Source organism: Notolabrus celidotus, chromosome 2, assembly GCF_009762535.1.
Source record: "Notolabrus celidotus isolate fNotCel1 chromosome 2, fNotCel1.pri, whole genome shotgun sequence".
NCBI lineage: Eukaryota > Metazoa > Chordata > Actinopteri > Labriformes > Labridae > Notolabrus > Notolabrus celidotus.
The window spans coordinates 19,911,934-19,930,756 of NC_048273.1; the positions used below are offsets into that span (position 1 = coordinate 19,911,934).

Genomic DNA, 18,823 nt, shown 5'->3' on the forward strand with positions numbered 1-18,823 from the left:
TTCATTCATTTATTTTATTTATCTACTCAGTTTCATTGATACTTTTAGCCTTCGTTTTATTTTCAACTCTTATCTTTACCCTTTTTAAATCTATTTATTTTAACTATTTTTATTCTTAATTTTGATGATTTAACTTATTTTAATTACACATATTTTCTTGTTGGTGTGCAATAGTCTCTATTTTAGTCTCTATTTTATTTTATGTTATTTTAATTTTAATTTTAATTATTATTATTTGTATTAATATTATTATCTACCCCTAATTTGTCTTGCAATTGTTTTATTTCTGCTTCTTTCTTGTTTTCCAATCGCTGTAAAGCACTTTGGGGTATGAAAGGTGCTAATAAATAAAGCTTGATTGATTGATTAATTGATAAGTTTAACGTAAAGTGACATATAATTTAAAAAAAATGTGCATTAAATCTTATAACTTATGTATTTTGACTGATTCATTGTCTATCTAAAGATGTTAAATGAAATCTTAGTGCCTCCCTGTAATTTGTCACATTTATCTATTCCTCATATAATTTTATAGTTTGACATCGCACTAATACCCCAATAATCTCATTCCAGTTTAGTGTTTAATCAAGGCTTTCATATAGCAAAATAATTATAAAGACACTTCACTGATTTTAAATTGTTCAAATGTGAAACTTAAAAATGAAATGCTACACCAAGCAGCCTCTAAACAATTATTTTCCAATCAAAGTTGTTTAAAATAACACATGTCTGCTTTCACATGGAACATGAACATGCAAAGCTTGTGACACATGACAGCCTTGGCTCTGAAATATAACTCTGTCTATAAGTTATTCTTTGCTGTCGTCTATTACAGTCTCCTGGCATGACTTCAACACAACTGCTGTTTGACCCACATCTCTTTATACAGTCATTCACACTGAAGATTCAATTCTTCAATTTAAGAGCCGCCTCAATTAACCTGTCCCGGCATCACTGGGATTGTAACCTCTTTTCAGATCATGGACACGTTAATTTTCCCTGAGTGATTCTGTGTCCACTCGCTGAGCAGTAGGGGTCATTAGAGTTCATATTGGGGGTATCTGAAGTCTGTGATGAAGGATGGCCAGCAACTTATCGCACAACTTCGCACTGCAGCCTTTCTATTCTAAGAGGCTACAGAAATACATTAGTTAATTTAAGTCAGGCCAAGTGTGCAGGCTGACACAGACAGAAGAAAATGTTGCTGATGGTTTTGGTTTAAGTCACGTTATCTATGTCTGCACAACTAAATCAGTCTCTCGTTTACAGACAGCTGTAGAGGCCAGAGAGAGGAATGAGAGAGGGCAGAAAGCAGGAGAGCACCTGAGGTCTCTATAAAGAAGTAATCCTTGCTTGAAGAGTTTTGGTGGTATGTTTTGTTGATAGGGTTGGATTGAGGTGTTTGGTTGAGGTTAGTGCATGCATCATAGCAGAGGCAGAACAGGGGGTATTATCTAGCCCCCCTGTGTAACAGATAGCACTGAGCTATTTATATGTCCCAGTTGAGAAGACATGTCAGAACACCCCATGTGTATGTACCAACCAAGGATCAGCATGCTCAAAAACAGACCCTCCCCTCCAAATCAACTAGCTGTCCATGTGTGCCAGAGGTCAGAAAAAGAATCCAGACGTTTTTGAGATCATTGTGATTTCACAACAACAAAATAAATTTGACTAGGAATGTCATTTTTTCAGAGGCAGCATCCATTTATGCTTGTTTTTGTGACGCTAAATGGTATCATTGTCATGATGGTGTGTACCCTAACCTTTACATTTTAAATGATTCTCTTATAAACAGTAGTTTATCACTCCCATATAATGACTTATAACAAGTGTGTCAATAACATAACCACTGAGCAAATGTCAGAATGACCAAGAAAACTCAATCTGCTGGTGTAATGTTTTTAAAGCTCCTAAAAGCTGGAAACTGAACCTTGTGTCCAGAAAATAGACTATAGAATAGAATGCTTTCATTTTCTCAGTGGAGCCTGGCCTTTATAACATTTTTGAGACTGATACTGATGCCAATTTTAAGGGAGGAAAAATTTACACATTACTGATATAATGGCAGTTGGAGCTTTAAATGTTTGAGCAGCATTGATTTTGCCTCAGTTACACTATTAAAATGTGCTCTGAAGTATAGCTTTTGAATGAAGTAACTTTATTCTTTAACTTTATTCTTTATTATTTTAATTATTTGTATTATTATTTTAACCATTATCATTTGAATCATTGCTGTAACATATATTTATCTTATTTAATTATTCATTTATCTATGTATTTCTTGTATTCACCTGATCTTGTTAACATTGCTACCTTATTTTTAACTTTTCTTTCCACTATTACTTATTTTATTATATTTTACTGTGTTGATTTTATTTTATTTTTAAGTATTTTAGAAATAACCATGCCTTCTATAATTTTACTATTGCTGTTGTTTTCTTTCTCTCTGATATTCTGTGAAGCACTTCGGGCTGCATGTTTTTATGTATGAAAGGTGCTATATAAATAAAGTTGAGTTGAGTATTCTTTATGTTTTTCATGGTGTCTGTTTTTGCAAACTACAGAGTCGGAGTGGAGAAACCACATGTTGATGCAATTATTTACCCCAAACAATTATTCTTCTAAAAGAAGCTTTGATTTCAGCACATATAAAAAATAGTCCAAACCAATACCAATATATCTGTAACAGACGAAATTGTCCACCAGACATTTCTGTCTAGGACGTATTTTAAGGACCCTTGTCACAGTCAGAATTGTTGATCGAGGGGAATTTTCAATATGGTGGTGGTACATTAAAGGTCAGGAGGTCATTTATTTCACACCGGGACACTTTAAGGACCATAAATATAACATTTTCCTGTATGTGTGGAGGGATTTTGTTTCAACTTAAAGTGTTGAAACAAGCCACTAACAAGCCATCTGAGCAACAGAAAGGCCTTACCTGGTATGGAAAACTTTATAAACATAAAGCATGCAGATTGACTCTTTTTGATGTCACAAGCTACGTAATCATATTATATTGCCTGTTTCACGACTGACAAGTATGATGAGTTGCAATAAGGATTCACTTCACTCACCTCCACCAGGTTGATGATGTGCAGAAGGAACTCATGAGCGTCTTGTTGTCTGTTGGAGGAAAACTCTGGGTGTCCCCTGCTCACCAGGGACTTCAACATCCGGGGAGAGACGCCTTTCTGCTGGTGCTGGAACAAGAATATTTGGGCGTCACACAAGCTGGCAGCATGACCACTCACCTACCTCAGACGGAAGTACAATGTATCAGAGAAAATTACATATAAACATGACAGAAGCTGCAGTTGGCCTGCCGGCAGCACCAGCCTCTTTACAGGCCCCCTGATCCTCAAAACATGGTCATGATTTATCATAATGAAGCAATGTAGAGAGCTGTCTCTGTGCCTGTAGAGCGGAAAGTTAGTTGGGTTAACATTTACTAGCATGTTGAGAAGTTAAAAGCCAGCCTCATGTCTGTCGTGTGGGTTTTAGTAGTTAGCTAGCAGAAACAAGGTAAAACAGGATCTGGCTGTGTCTTTTGGTAGTATTAATTGCTTAGGAAGATTCACAAACTTTTCCTTTTTTTTTTTTTTTTTTTACTCAGTGTGTTTGTGATATAAATTTTCAGCGGCTAGGCATTGTACTTTGCTCAGACGCTTTATATGAACCAACTATATGCTAGAAAAGACAACTCTCTCTCTGCATTCCTGAAGCGAAGGAATACACTTTGTAAAGAGCAGATGTTTCTGTAATGGATAATATTATTTACTACAAACTGACCATAGCATACCAACTCAAACCCTTCCCCCCACATCTTCTCAGCTGTCAACATGTATCCAAACCTGACTCCACCATCACATGTAGGAAGTCTAGGATCACAGCTTTGCCCTATCAATTACTGTGGCCGGTCAGGCTTAAAGGAAGCCCAGAGCTTAGAGAGCTAGTGCTGGTCCCCATTATGCCTTAATGGTTTTCCTCTCTTCCTAGTGTCTTGGCAACTGTGTACCACGTGGTTGAAAATGCAAAGGCATATTTCATATCATTGCCTTTCAAATTGTAAAGGAAACTCACGAAAGAAAAAACAATCAACTTCATTAACTTCATTTAAAAAATAGCATGAGACAGTCATTAATCACTGCTCGTTTAATTGACTGAATTAAGCAGTGATGTTGGGACTGACAGCAAGGCACAGTATTAGAGCTGTTCCTGGAGCTGGGCGCATAAACAATATGAGCCACTCAAGTATTTTCAGACCAGATGAAAAAGTCACAGCACAAGAAAATCTGACTGTCTCTAGAAATCAAATTTTCCTTTTGTGTAGATCAGCATCTCTCCAGCTGTCGCAAGTTACCACAGTTTATTTATAACACACTGATTTATTGCATAACAACATGTCATGTCATGCTTGGATTGTCAAACTGAGAGGCTAACGCTCCATCTTGACAACTCCAAAGATTTGGTGATTAAGAGGAAAAAGTATTTTTGCTAACACTCAGTATTATCATGCTTATGTCAGTTATAGACCCAGTTTGGGAGCTGGACATACCCCGTTTAATACCTTGTGTTCTTCTTTCATCACCTGTTCAATGAGCTCAGATTTCATGGGTGGTTTGGAGTACTGGCCTGAGAGCAGTCCGTGTCCCAGTTTAGCCCTGTCGGACAGAAACAAAAGAGTAAACATTGAAACTTATTAGCAGTCTTTTAAATTTGTTTTTGTCTTCAGTAGGTTTGTTGTCTTTTACATACTGAGACAATACACCTGGGGTCTGATTCAAGCAGGTAACTTGTTAACCCTGGCTCTATAGTCTCATACAGTTGGTTCCAGTTTAATCTTAGTTCCATTGCTATGGAAACAAACCTTTCAGGAAGATATTACTCTTTTCTGTCTTTTCCTAAATCCCCTTGATTCTTCACATCTTTATTTCTACTATCGTCAACCATTAGTTTCTCTTTCTTATCCTTGAAGGTACATAATTCATTCCTGAAGGGTGTATTTTGAAACGTAAATCTGGGTTAATTCTTCAGACTGTAGACAGCCTATATATAAAATGTCCCAATAATTCACTGCAGCAAACATTAACTGTAGGGAGCAGACCCTGCAACCAATTCAAACAATGAGGGATAAATATGTCTCAGATTCAGATCTTATTTTTGCAAAAATAGAAATATGAAACTGTATATGATTTACATTTAATCTATGATGATCATGCATCCTTTTTTATTATATTGAAAACCAAATTTCAACTTTATTTCCAAGATAGGATTGATTTAGACTGTTTTTAAAGCCCGGTAAATGCTCAAAAGGCTACAAAAATAATGTCCAGGATATCAAATAGTATCATACAAAATCATTAAATACAACAAAAAAGACTCATCTGAAAAAATCTAAGTAGAGAGGTTCAGCAGTTAATAAACCTCTCTTTGTTTTTCAAATTTAAAATTAATTGAAAAAAAGATACTTCAATTATTATTCATCACTACTTTTGAATTACTGCTGTATTGTAAGTCTAAGTAAAACAATGTTAAAATAATATTCTCTTTAGGTGTGATCTTATTGGGGCAAGTAGAGTAATCTAAATGAAGTCAAGGAAACAGGTTAATACAGTTATTAGAATAAATCTTATATTCAACATTCCAACTTTGTCACACACATATCTTATTTCTACGTGCTTTAGGAGACATCTTTTCTTTCCAAATAACCTGAATGTGCTTACAGACACTATGAAATACAAACACTGATGGTTATGAACATGTTTATCATCTGATGTGCTTCAAAATAGAAAATGTTTGTTGCTACACATATTTATCGCCCATCTTGCTTACACCCTTCTTTTCTTTCATGGCCACAGCATCGCTGCCCTCTTGCAACACAGTCTTACATAACAAAATGCAACACCTTTTACCAGGATGAGTAGGGGGTAGGGTGTTAATCTTACAAAATATGTATTGCTTAAGACCTCACTTAGATTCATTGACATGTTGGCCTGCAGCATCCTTCTTCAGTTATCTAAAGCAATTAAAATTATCAAAAGTTTAAAAACACATCTGAAAGCATCTTTATGTATTTCATCACAAAACCTCAGATTTTTTTTGCCATTTCACTTTTTTGGCCACTTATACAGCAGCAGCTGGTACAAAAAGCTTCCTTTGTTTGCATCTTGTAACACTGGAGTCACTTACATTTGTGTGGCGAAGTCCTGGCTAGGGTCGAGGGGTGAATAGTCAAATATCCTCTGAAGATTACCCACATACCTAAAGATCAAAATACAAGTCACACACTCAGCTCAGATAGAGCACATGGGACACAACACAAACACTGGTTCAATGTAAACAAAAAAGGTACTAACATCTTCAGCAGATGGTCATTTAAGTTTTTTAAATACAGAGAGATGTTTTAAAAGTATCAATGTTTGCTTTTACTCTCTTACTGCTTTATTTACTTCAAAGACAGACTGAACCTGTTGCTGTAAACTTACAAGTCTTTAGTAACATATACTCCAACACATGCCAAATAACCCTCCATTCAAAAACATGTTGTTAGTGTTACCCACAGTATATTTTGTGTTATTCTATTCCGATGATACTGGGGGCCAAAGAGACAGTCTTCAGTTATGTATATCAAATTAAAACGGCCAATAAATCAAGTTGTGTTGACAAAATTTTGTAACACTCTGAGTGTAATTTTGTGGTAGTGTTTAAGAATCCATGCTGTGATAAATAATTATGTTAATGTTGAAAAAAATTAAATGGAAAAAAAAAAGTCTAAGAGGAAAGATATTAAAAACAAAATATACTACTTGCTTAAAAATTTGCCTATGTTGATGCTCCTCTCAGTTAAGTGAAGTGTACTCACATCCTCTGGAAGTCAGGGATGTTGAAGAGGACCTGCATCACCGTGCTGAGGTAGCAGCTGTTTCCCAGGTTTTTGATGCCAGTGTAACCAGAACCAAACACCGCCTTCAGCTTCATGCCCGACTCCTGGATCACCTCCCATTCACTGGCCCGCAGCCGGGAACTGTTGTCTGTGTGGTGACCATTTTCTGTCTGGAGTGGGATGGAGAGGGAGGGACCAGTGAGAAATCTTCATATTTTGGCTTTTGTTGGTTATTGTTTGCTCAAAGCTAACAAGCAAAACTCACTCTTTTCTGCATCTGAACCATGTCTATTCCAAAGTGTGCCAAATGTTCTGATATGTGGGGGTCCAGCACAGCTTCCTCCTCTTCAAATGAGTAGACATCTGAAAACAAAAGATCAGTGAGTTCCAATGATATACATATATTCCTTGAAATATATAACTTCAGACTTTCTCTGCGATGGATGGAATATAAATTATAAGAAATTAGCACAAATTCTTTTGGCAGGAAGCAAAAAAAGCTGTCACAAGGAAATGGTTGAAACCTGACCCCCCTACTATTGATGACTGGATTGAAATAATATATCAAATCGATATTCTGGAAAGGCTTTCATTCTCCCTCAAGGTTCAAAAGGAAAGATTTTACAGAATCTGGTCCAAATGGACAGAATATGTTAAACCTGTCAGGCCAGATTTCATCTGACTGAATGTTGTGAAGGAGTGAAGATATGGTTTATTTCTATTTTATCTTTGGCTTGCTCTTTATTTGATTTTTGCAATCTCTTCCATCTATACCCTTGAAATGTAATCTTCCCATGTCCTGTTGTATGTCTTAAGTTCCCTGAAAAAAAACAATGAAGAGCTAAATTGCTGTAGAACTATCAAGTTTCAAGTTTTACCTACTATACATGTTACATTCTGCTGTAGAATAACTACTGACTGTAAATTGTTTGATCTTCCTCAATAAAGAAATAATTAAAATATATATATATATAACTTCAGAGTCTCAATTACAGCAATTACACCATAGTATGCTCTTTAAATCTCATACAACTAAGTCAAAACTGTTTTTACATCAATACTCCATGAGGTCACCACAGGCATCTAATGCAAACCAATGGGGGTGCAGTATACAAACACATACATTGAATAAAACATTACAATAACCTCTTGATACAACAAAACACAAACTGAACTGGCAAATTTAGATTGATTGTTTTCCAAAAGTGTGTATCCTTAGACTTAGTGAAATGTAAACTGATGAAAGGATGTTCATTACAAATGCATAATAACTCAGATTCTGGATTTGTGCAATAGCTTAGATAATCATGTTATCTGTGTCAGACCTGCTCCGTCTGGTGTGATGGTGTCTAGTTTGACAGCAAGGGGGTGGTTGGTCTCTCTGTAGTGCTCCAGAGCATGTCCGTTTCCTCCGCTCCCATCGAAGAACCACTTCCCACAGAGCACTGCTCCATCTGTCAGGTTCAGCCACAGGTTCTCTCTCATCTCACACTTCTGACACTTCCAGCCACTGAGTGAAAAAACAAAGAGAAAATGATAGGAAAATGCATTGGAAGGCATTGTTCTTGAAATGGTTGTCAGGAGGAAGAGTCAGGCAGTATTGTAGAGTTGAGGTTTCTTTAATATTAATCTATGTTTTAATTAATCTTCATAGGTTGTGAGAGACAAGCACAAGGGTTGATTGGCTTTCACAAAATAACATATGCATAAACAGAGATGAGCTTTGAAATTTAGTTGAACAATATTTTTTAGTTGTTTTTTTTTTATAAAAGGCTTCCGTAAAAACAGAAAAAATATCCTGGGTACAATTAATAAAAAGGCGTTTTTCGACCGGAGGAACTTTACCCGGGACAACGTGCATTTCGACCAACTGACACAGGGTCTAAATTTAGTTCAGGGGTAGATAATCTCCCGCCTAAAAGGCCCCTGCTAGGGGGGTAGTACTTTTCAAAGGTCCCGGGGCTTTTGGGGGGCAGGGCCTACAATGCTGAACGTGTCTGATTGGTAGATTAACCCGCAGAGTTTTTATTCCGCCTGCGTCATTAATAACATCACACACACGTGTGATTCACTTGATTTCTCTTTCTTTAATGTGTTCTATCTTTATTGTATGTGTGTGTACTTTTCAAAAGAAGAAGCTGTGATTCACTTGATTTAGCAGCTTGTAACAGCAGTCTTCTCTCAGCCCACTGCAAATGCCTCCGCTCGTCGTGTTACGGTTTTAAAAGTGACCCTGTAAACTGGAGACCTTCAGCTGAATGTAACAGAGTTTGTGGAGTTTACACAGTTGTTGAAACACAGAGTGAGTTTTAAGATTCAATATCCTCATAAGATAAGTATTTAATGATCGTCTAAAGACTTTTATGAGGGATGCATCCGGCTGAAAGTCGGCAGTAAACAGGGTCACGGTTTAAATCAAAATACTGGCGATCTCTGCCACAGCCTTTTGAGTTAAAATAATTTTAAAGCCTTGTTGAATCGTCTTTGCTACTCGTACTTATCTCCTCTCACGTGTTGATTCACCTAAGACACCTGAGTAGAATTGCAATCACTTCCTGTTTTCCTGCTTAATGGTTTCTTTAGTAATTATTCCCAACAAACACACTGCTGCAATAAAAATCCTGAAGTGGTCTCATGAACCAAACCTGATGTCATTAAAGGGGATGCTTCTCCACATGTCAGAGCCACATAAAAGTCTTCATATATACAAGTGGTCCTTTCTGTATGACTCTGTAATGTACCTGAGGCGCCTGGTATCTGTCATACCTGGGTGGGATCCGGACTCCATTATCCAGCTGCCTGAGACTCCTGGCATGTCTGGATACCTGGATCTCCTCCTCCCAGGATTCAGGCTCCTGCTTTTTGTAGGCTGATGATGCGTTGAGTACTGCGTCACAGGCGATGGTCACCTGAACATCGGAGGGGAACAGCAGAAAGAGAATTAACTCCTCAAATTTGGTGTGACTGAGGTCACATTGAAAATAGATTAGCCTAATCAATTTAGGGACAAATAAAATCTCTGTTCTTAAAGGCACATTTGTCATATATACAATTTTTGTTTTGATAACTGTAAAACATTAACTGTATACATTAAAATGTACCCTAAGTTTAAGTAGTCAATAACAGCAACATGAAGAGACAACAGCAGACATGCTAGATTTATTCTAGATAAAGTGAAGCTGTTTATCATTGACAGGACAGAGCAGCACTGTATTACTATTGTAGTGCAAAGGAAAACCATGCATGACAGTCATAAACAAAAAGGGCCCACACCAGGTGTTTTTTCACAGTAAACGTAAGCATGCATAAACATCATTAAGCACTGTGACATGCCAAAACCAAAACTTACTAATTACAAATCTGACACTGCTCTTACAAACACATAACAACAAAGCAGTACGCTGTCTGGACTCCGTGCAAACAAAGACACACAGAGACAAAAGTGATTTGAGCACCAGTGGTTCCCCAGAATCTTTTCTTGCCAAGGGAAAACACTCTTAAAATTCTCATCTGCTATGAGTTAATTCAGGCATTAGGGAAACGCTGTTCACAGACAGGGGAACCACTGAGTGCAACTTCCACCAACATGCAGGTAAGCACACAGAACTAATGCAGCACCGACTCACTGACCAGAGCGGGCAACTCCTCAATATTTGGTAAGGGGATCTCAAAGTGGTCTGGAAAAATGACGAGCTTGGCCTCGTCTTCGTATTCATAGTCCTCGCCGTTAAAATCACGGTTTAGCTCTAAATCTACAGGGAAGGAAGTAAACATTCAGTCAGCTGCTAACCACATTACTGACTGACATCATGATATGTGCTTGTCATGATTCTCTTTGTACTTGGTTATTTCTATTCCAGGGTAGGTTATTTTCTTCTTTGAAGTGTGAGGTCTGTTTTTTCATGTTCCTCATACTTTTAGTCGACGCTGTAACAGTCTTAGAATGCAGTGCAAACAAACTTAATTAGCCTGTGAACCTTCAATGGCATCTCTTTTTGCAACAGATGACACAGTTGATGACTCTTGCTCAGTAACAATTCATGCAGAGCTAAATTTAGGCAGTCATCATCACACACTCTCATCACCAGCAACTTATAACTGTACTGAGGAGAACTGAGCTCCATCTCAGCATTTATGACACTCCTATTATTGAAAATTAAACTGTGCAATGATTTCCTTCTTAATGAATTTTTTCCTTTTTCAAACTATTTAAGTGTCAATAAGTATCTAAATTAAAACATATCTATTATTAATTCCAACCAAACCTCCAAAACCAAACATTTTGTGTTCACTGTTTACCCAGCTTATAAATCAAAGGATTATTAATCTATTGATAAATCATGTGTTAGAATAACTTTTAAGCAAACACTTGTTTTTTTACAAGTTAGTTTTCTGATCTTTTTGTCTTAATTTTACATCTTTAATTTATTATCTATTTGATGAATAATTTCAAGCATTAAGAAACATTTCTTTGGCTTATTGGAAATGTTGATGGCTGTCCTTAATTTGTTCCCCATCTTTTTTTAGCTGAGTCATGATTCAAATACTTCAGGAAATAATCTGCAGAACAATCTATAATGTTGCTGATGTTGAAAAGCGTCATGTTAATCCTCTCGTGGATCAATCAATTCTTTATTTGAGCTTTAATAAAAACTATATCAAACTAAAGTTGAGCCTGAAAATTTCTGGAAGCGAGATCAAAAGATTCTCGTGTGTTAAATCCCTCTCCATATAAAGTTGTTTATTTTCCACTCCTGCCTAAAGTTGTGTAATGACTCATGAGAAACAGGATCACAGGTTATCCCTGACATTGTTATTGTGCCCACTGCTTTCATGGTAACGTCTGACGTTGGCACACAGAGGCTTTATTAAATCACTGGACTGGTATGGAGATGACGGCGGTCGCCGGTCACACACATGCCTGCTGCCACATCAAACATCTAAAATGGACGATGGGGCAAGATATCCCGGAGGAGAACATCTTAAGAAGAATGTCTCTTAGAGAGAGTGAGAGAGGCGGGGCTGCTGTTGGCTTGAGTTTTGACCATAGACTGTATAAATAAGTTTGACCCGCTGTGCAGCAGTCAGATCAAAGAGAATACGTAAAAAAGAAAAAGTATATTAAACGCTGCCTGATAAGAAACAGAAACATTATTACATGGAGGTTGAGTGGAAGGAATTCCTCCCCTGCAGGGCCAGGAACGAGGGACGGAGGGTGGGAAGGAGGGAGAGAGACACCTGGTCCTCTCTGAGCAGCGTCAGAGCTGCAGTAGAAGTGTGTCAGCCTAAAGGGAGGATGACAGGTGGTGGCAGCTGAGGAGCAGGCGACAAACCCACCCCTCCCCATGCCGAGGAGGGGAGCAGGCAAGGCTTTGATTTAGAGCAGTTACCAACCACATATACAAATAAATGGACTATATTTGGAGCACAGGAGGAGCAGGAGGAGGAGGGGGGGTCTCGTCATGGGAAGACGCTTTGGGTAAAGGCAGGCTGCTGGGGCTGCTGGGGGATCATTGTAGTGTAACCAACAATAACAGTGATCAATAACAGCATCAACTCAAAGGAAAAAAAATCACAGCCAGAGCTGTACTCTTGGAAATACATTTTCTTCCGCGTTGCTTGTCAACATGAGTTGTTGAAATTAAAATCAAAAGTTGACAACCTTTTCAAACACTGTGCACTCAGAGGGCCGATGTCATTTTTCAAATATCTGGAAGCTCAGTCATGAGAAAAAGCCATTCCCCCTCCTTACTGTTCAGATGGATTCAAAGAAACATTACAATACCTGAAAAATGACTGCCATAAAATATTCACCCATTAAGCAACAACGAAACTAAAGCCCTAATTTAGCATGGATTAGTAAAGCTGAACTTCGTTTTTCTTTTGAGCTCTATTATGTATTTATTCATGTAGATATACAGTATATTGTCCCCTTAAAGAGCTTAAAATAACTGAAATTAACTACCTTATTCTATGAGTGGTAGATCAAGCCTGCTGTCGCCAGTTACATACACAATGATGCATCAGTTCTCAAAATCTAACAATGTCATAAAACTGTATTTGAGTTTAAGGAGCAAATCCTATATATATATTTTATAATTTGGAGTTTTAACGCCTTTATTCTGAGAGGAAAGGACAGTGGACAGAACAGGAAACCAGACGAGAGAGATGCCAGAAAAGGAGCACAGGTTGGAATAGAACAAAGGATTCCCACTTGAGGACTATAGCTTCTGTACATGGGGCGTGCAACTTAAACACTAAGCCAAACAAGCGCCCCAGAGTCTGTCTTTTGTTAAACACCTCTATTCTTTTATCTTTTTTCTTGTATTCTTTTTATATTTTTGTTTTCTAGATTTTCTTCCATTAACCAGGACCTACTTTTGTTGCTGTTCATGTCCTAACATGCTTTGGGATGGCCTAATCTTATTGTTTCCTGACTGACAGGAAAGCCTTACCTAGAAACACTTTCCCATTCCTTCGTCTGGGGATGGCGCCTCCTGCAGCTCCTGTGGCTTTCTGTAGGAAACAGGACAGGGGAAATTAAATCAGATCAAAGAACCTACGCCGAATTAAAAAAAGCTCTTAACACCTTTGATGATTCTCTTTGTAAAATGCTGAAAAAAGCTTTTATGCCCTCCAGATGGTGGTCATTTTGTTAGAAATAGATTCTGGGTGAACCAGTTGCCAGGTCACGTTACAGGACCAGGGGAAAACCCCTACCATGGCAGGGTCAGAATTAAAGAATGATACATAAACCTGCTTTAGTTGCATGTATGATTCGTAGACTTGGTCGGGTATCATTTACAGTATCAACATGCTTGGGCCTGTCTTTTCCAGTTGAGTCTGTCTGCATCCTTCTCTTTTTTCACATTATACTCTCCAGACTGGAAGCAAACTACTCATTCAATAAAATACTCTTTCAATAAAATACTCTTTCAATAAAATACTCCTTCAATAGAATACACTTGGATCCTCCAAAACGTGAATCTGCTAAATTGCTAGTTGGTATCTAAACAACCCAGTGCCCTAGCCTGGTGTTGTATCCTCTCGGGTTCAGGTGACTGCTTCCTGTTCTCTCTGCAGGGAGGAGGACACGGGCGGAAGGCAGACAGACAGAAAGACAGAGAATGCTGACACACCGAGTGGACTCATGGGGAAAAAAAACAGCAGACACAGGAGCCTGCAGAATGTGAGCAGCTGTTTCTGGTCAGATCCAGGCATGGAAATAGCAGCTCTTTACAAAGCAGAGCTTATCTGAGGGCAATTAGAGCCAGAGGGAAAACAAGGCAGCCGATACCCTCTTGGTTGTTTACATCAACTTTCAAAAAAGTGGGCTTCTTTGAGAGTGCTATGTAGAGTAAATTATGATGCAACACATACAAAGATTGACAAAAGCACAGATGGTATAGCAATATGATAAAACTACAGGCAATGTCACCACAAGCTTAAAAAAAAAATACAGTGTTATCAACAGCTTCTGGCACAGACTCAACGTGTCTGTGAAATGATCACTTGCAGTCAGAGTTTTGTTGTTGATTGCTTCATTTTGTTATATTTTCCTGTCCAAACCATTTACAAACACAAACACATTCTGGTGCTTGAATTTTTGTTGATTTATTTACTTCTTTAATTCAAAATTGGAGTTAACTTTCAGTAACTTATAAACTTCAGAGGCACTTTTAGTATTTTCTTAATAAGTGTCAAAAATGCTTCTTGAAAAATAATATGTAAGTTAGCATAAGTTATTGGAAATAATATTTTTTCTTTTTAATAATAATCATTTTAAACCCAGTTCATTTCAGTTTATATGAATCCAGTATCCAGTCCCATTTGGAAACTTAGTTTTCTGAGATATGGCATTGTCTTATATCCAAGTGACAGGTGATGTCCCATGACACACTGTACACTGACACGAGGTCATTCCAGGGTTCTCTGGGAATTAATTATAATTGATGTATTAATGGAGTATACAAGTATTTTTATAGCTGTCAACAGAATGCCATGGAATCCTTCCACACTGATAACCAACACCACCAATTTCCACTTTAAGTAAGCCAGATAGTCATTTTTAAATACAATTCAAGTATTCATTTTGACACAGTCAGCTCCAAATTACTAAGCCCTTTTTAGAAACTTCAGAGGGAGATTTCTTGCTGTTAAGGGAACATAAACGGTCATAAATATGGATACAAAGAGAAGGGTGTAAAAGGTTAGCTGCCATTCAAGGAGTACAGATAGATACAGAGCTGAAAACATATCAAGTGTTAGCCACAGACACTCAGACAGACCTCAGTCTGAAGGTCAGAGCAGTGAGTCCATTGAAAGACAGTTTCCATTTTTTTTCTAATGAAACATCACTGACCATGCTGCCCAGCTCAACATATATATGCAGTGTAATTGAATAGCACTTCACTTTAGGTCCTTCACGTATCATTTGCCAGCAGAATTACAAAACTGTACTTACACTATAGCGTAGTTATAAACTGTTAAAAGGATATTTAAAAGACTTATTGATAAACAGCTTCTTTAAGTATTTTCTGATATGATGGCTTACTAAATATGTTTGCAGAGATATTTAGCTAAATTGCCAGTTTCAGTTTTATCTGTTTATATGCTAGCTTCCACTCATGGTTGCCCACAGCAGAAGTAATAGTTGTTGTCAAAATCACTGTTTGTATTTAAATTACAGGGTGCTATTAACAGTTCATTAAATGTTAATACAGAGATCATGAATAAAAGTCTTAACAGTTTCACTTTGTTGCTTTTGCATAGGGATTTCATTATTTCATTAGAGCGGATGATGTTTGTGTGTATGACCATGTCAGGTAATGACCAATTTTCCATTTTATGATGATGTTTTTTTGTAGTTGAGATCTGAAGCTGAAAAAATCTTTAAAAAAACTAAATTTTGCAAGTAATTCTGTTATATTATACCACACATATTGTTTATAACTAATAAAAAAAAGTTCTTGATAAATGCAATTAATAGAAGCCTTCTGTAAGCCAGGGTGCAAGCAAAAATAAACGTGAAAAAAATACAGGTCAGGTGTAAACTTACCTCTTTGACATGTCGCTTGAGGTGCATGTAAACACTCTGTCCTGTTTTGCGATAATGTCTCTCCACATGCTCTCGTCCAAAGCCCAGGAATGTGTTCATACACACATACAGGCCTCCCTCTGACTCCTGCAAACCAAAACAAACAGTATCAATCAACAGCAGCACAAAGACAAAACCCATCAACACAACAGCAAATTGAACACAATGTAAATTTTGTAAAGTGTACTTCATTTCAGAGAAAATCAGTTGAACCATAATTTAGCTGTATACTTGACTATTTTTTGAGAAGCATGATATATTACTAACATAATTTATTCTAACAATGCCTTGTCTTATATGATATACACAGGACAATGCATCACTTCAGTGTTATTCATTTTAAAATATATTAATGCAAAAGATTTCACAGCAAATGGATAAGAATGATCACTCGCAGAAATCAAATAACTGTAATAACAAAATGATGAAACATCATCCTCAAAATTTAGACGAGTCATTTGCCTTGAAAAATGTTTTGTGCACTATGATTCCCGCTAGACAGCACAGCTTTTTGAGACCTATCACAACATGCTGAGTAGATATGATGGTAAGACATGACTGCCAACGATTTGGCAAGCACATTTTCAAGAGGGCTTTCTTTTCCAAACAGTCTCTTTCTTGCTTCTTGACAACCAGCCAAAAATCTGCTCCAGCACTCTTGCAGAGAAACAAAAAACACAGTTTTATTGAGAAAATGTCTGCTGCTGAAAGACTGTTTTTTTTTTTTACTGAAAACCAAGTTTCATTTACATGCTATCTTAGCCAATAATGTCTGAAAATGGGATAAATGTCTGATATTTGCAGCCATAAAATAATTTAAACAGCTCTCTGAAGCTGTTGCTTTTCAGCCAAGATTTCCTGCATTCTTCTAAATATGAATTCATTCGTTTAACAAAAGTCATGCATTTTTTATTTTCTCTAGTAATATTCAGGTGCACCTGTTAACAGATTTTACCTCTAGATATTGTTGGTGAGTGCCTGTGGACTAAAGCCACCCGAAACCACATTTCAAATTTCCGGACTGTATCAGTAAAAATTAGGCTTTGTTTATTTCATTGACATTCAAAGGATCTGCATAACACATGTGAAGCACATGTGTATTAAAATGCAAAAGATAACTCCAGCAGGACCATTTCTGTGACAGACAAAACTTACTTCACTTTCACATGTTGACTGTTAAAGACAAAATACTACATTAAGTATAACTCCTAAAAACGAACCTAAATCTGCAATCAGTACAGCCCCTACGAACCTCTGTGATAAACCTTTAAGTGGCCCAGAGTGACATACGAGCTTCAACAGAGCAAGGATAAAAATAAACCAGTCCCCGGGCCAACATGCTGAACTCCAGACAGCTGAGTCACCTTTAAAAACGGTTTCAGCAGAGAAAGTGGATTTTTTTTGGTTGTATGAACAAGGTGAAGGGAGCCCAGTAATCAGAATTTCTATGCATGACAGCAAATCTATCTTTATACGTACAGAAGAAGAACACAGGAAGTTTAACAGTAAATTCAAACACAAATGTCTTTTAAAAAATACTATCACTAAACAAATCAAAATAGCCAATGTTTCAGTGCTTTCACTATTGCCTTGTCACAAAAGAAAAACAAAATGTCCATAAAATGAAATGGAAAGTTGCTTTGAAATATGGGTCATGAGGTTTTTATGATTACACTCTCTAGTAACTCATGAGACTCAGTGTAAAGGCCCCTACAGACTCACTTTTCAGTACAAATGCTACCACATTAATACCCTGAATCTTTGCTTTGTCATTGTGAACTCAAATATAAACCAGCAGTGAATTTAACTTTCTATCACTATAGACATTGATGGTAACAGGCTATAGAAGGCTAAAACACACAGTTATAAGCTATATTCATGAACTATTATTGGCATGTTAGGACGAAAATGGAAGCTACGTTACAAACTTCAAGTTATGATGAACGCCTGACATATTGTAAGACCATTTGAGTCACATTTTAGATGACAGAAATGCCATATGGTAGCTGTAAACTCACTATTAACCAACACAGAACAGCTTTTGAAGCATATAAAGAGCTAAACGCAGGTGTGTTCACATGTTTCAGGAGTATTTTGATCTGAACTGGACAGTCTACCCCTCACATGCACAAAGGGGAAACCCTCCATGCCTCCCTCGTGAGATGTAAACAACATTTAATTATTTAATTTTCAAGTTCACGAGAAAGGCGGTCATGTAGACACAAATAATAACACTCCTCCTCACACGCAGGTTCACGGGTGTTGTTTGGTCAAGACGCATCACGCTGTCAGACTGTCTGCCACGCAACATTGTGAGTGTGTGAGTGTCTATAGACATGCACTTACGGGAGTGTCGAAGGAAAAGGTGCACTCGCTCTTGAAAACCCTGTCTCCTGTCCTGGGCACTCTGACGGTGGGCATGTACGGGACCAGCAGCTCTCCTAGGTCTGTAGCCATCTTCGCATTCCTGCTTCTCGCACCACAGTGCTGCGGAGCCACCGGAGCAGCCCTGTCAGAGGAGAGGATGCTATTTTTAAAGCTCTCCGTCTTTACATTCCTCCAGCCAGGGGGATGTGACGCTAAAACACATAAAAATAAAATGACAGAGGGGTGGAGGCTGGCTGGCTGCTGCTGCTGCTACACAGACGGCTGTGCATGCATAGAGGCTGCTGTTGTTTTTTGTTTTCCAGCATAAAAGCTTTGACCTGCGCAGATATTACAACGTTACTGTTGGCTGTGCTGCTGAGACTCTGTACACACAGGGATGATTTACCAGAAGGGCCCCTCCCACCTCGGATCGTGATTCATAAAGCCACCCACACTTACTACAATATATC

At 37.7% G+C, this 18,823-nt stretch overlaps 1 protein-coding gene across 4 annotated transcripts in view; it reads right to left on the reverse strand.

Moving 5' to 3' along the window:
• Positions 1-18,743, reverse strand: part of usp13 (ubiquitin specific peptidase 13) — a 36,738-nt gene extending 17,995 nt beyond the window's left edge. For 2 of the 4 annotated variants that reach the window (XM_034675819.1, XM_034675844.1), the window contains exons 1-11: positions 18,333-18,714; positions 15,948-16,073; positions 13,345-13,405; positions 10,520-10,641; positions 9,656-9,798; positions 8,215-8,399; positions 7,155-7,252; positions 6,869-7,059; positions 6,196-6,267; positions 4,562-4,667; positions 3,081-3,206 (exon numbers count right to left, since the gene is read on the reverse strand). In XM_034675819.1, the coding sequence (XP_034531710.1) occupies positions 3,081-3,206; positions 4,562-4,667; positions 6,196-6,267; positions 6,869-7,059; positions 7,155-7,252; positions 8,215-8,399; positions 9,656-9,798; positions 10,520-10,641; positions 13,345-13,405; positions 15,948-16,073; positions 18,333-18,443 (1,341 nt within the window). In that variant the 5' untranslated portion in view covers positions 18,444-18,714. Of the gene's footprint in view, positions 1-3,080; positions 3,207-4,561; positions 4,668-6,195; positions 6,268-6,868; positions 7,060-7,154; positions 7,253-8,214; positions 8,400-9,655; positions 9,799-10,519; positions 10,642-13,344; positions 13,406-15,947; positions 16,074-18,332 lie in introns of all 4 variants that reach the window. The other 2 variants (XM_034675828.1, XM_034675837.1) reach the window with 2 other exon arrangements.
• Between the last annotated feature and the right edge of the window lie 80 nt (positions 18,744-18,823).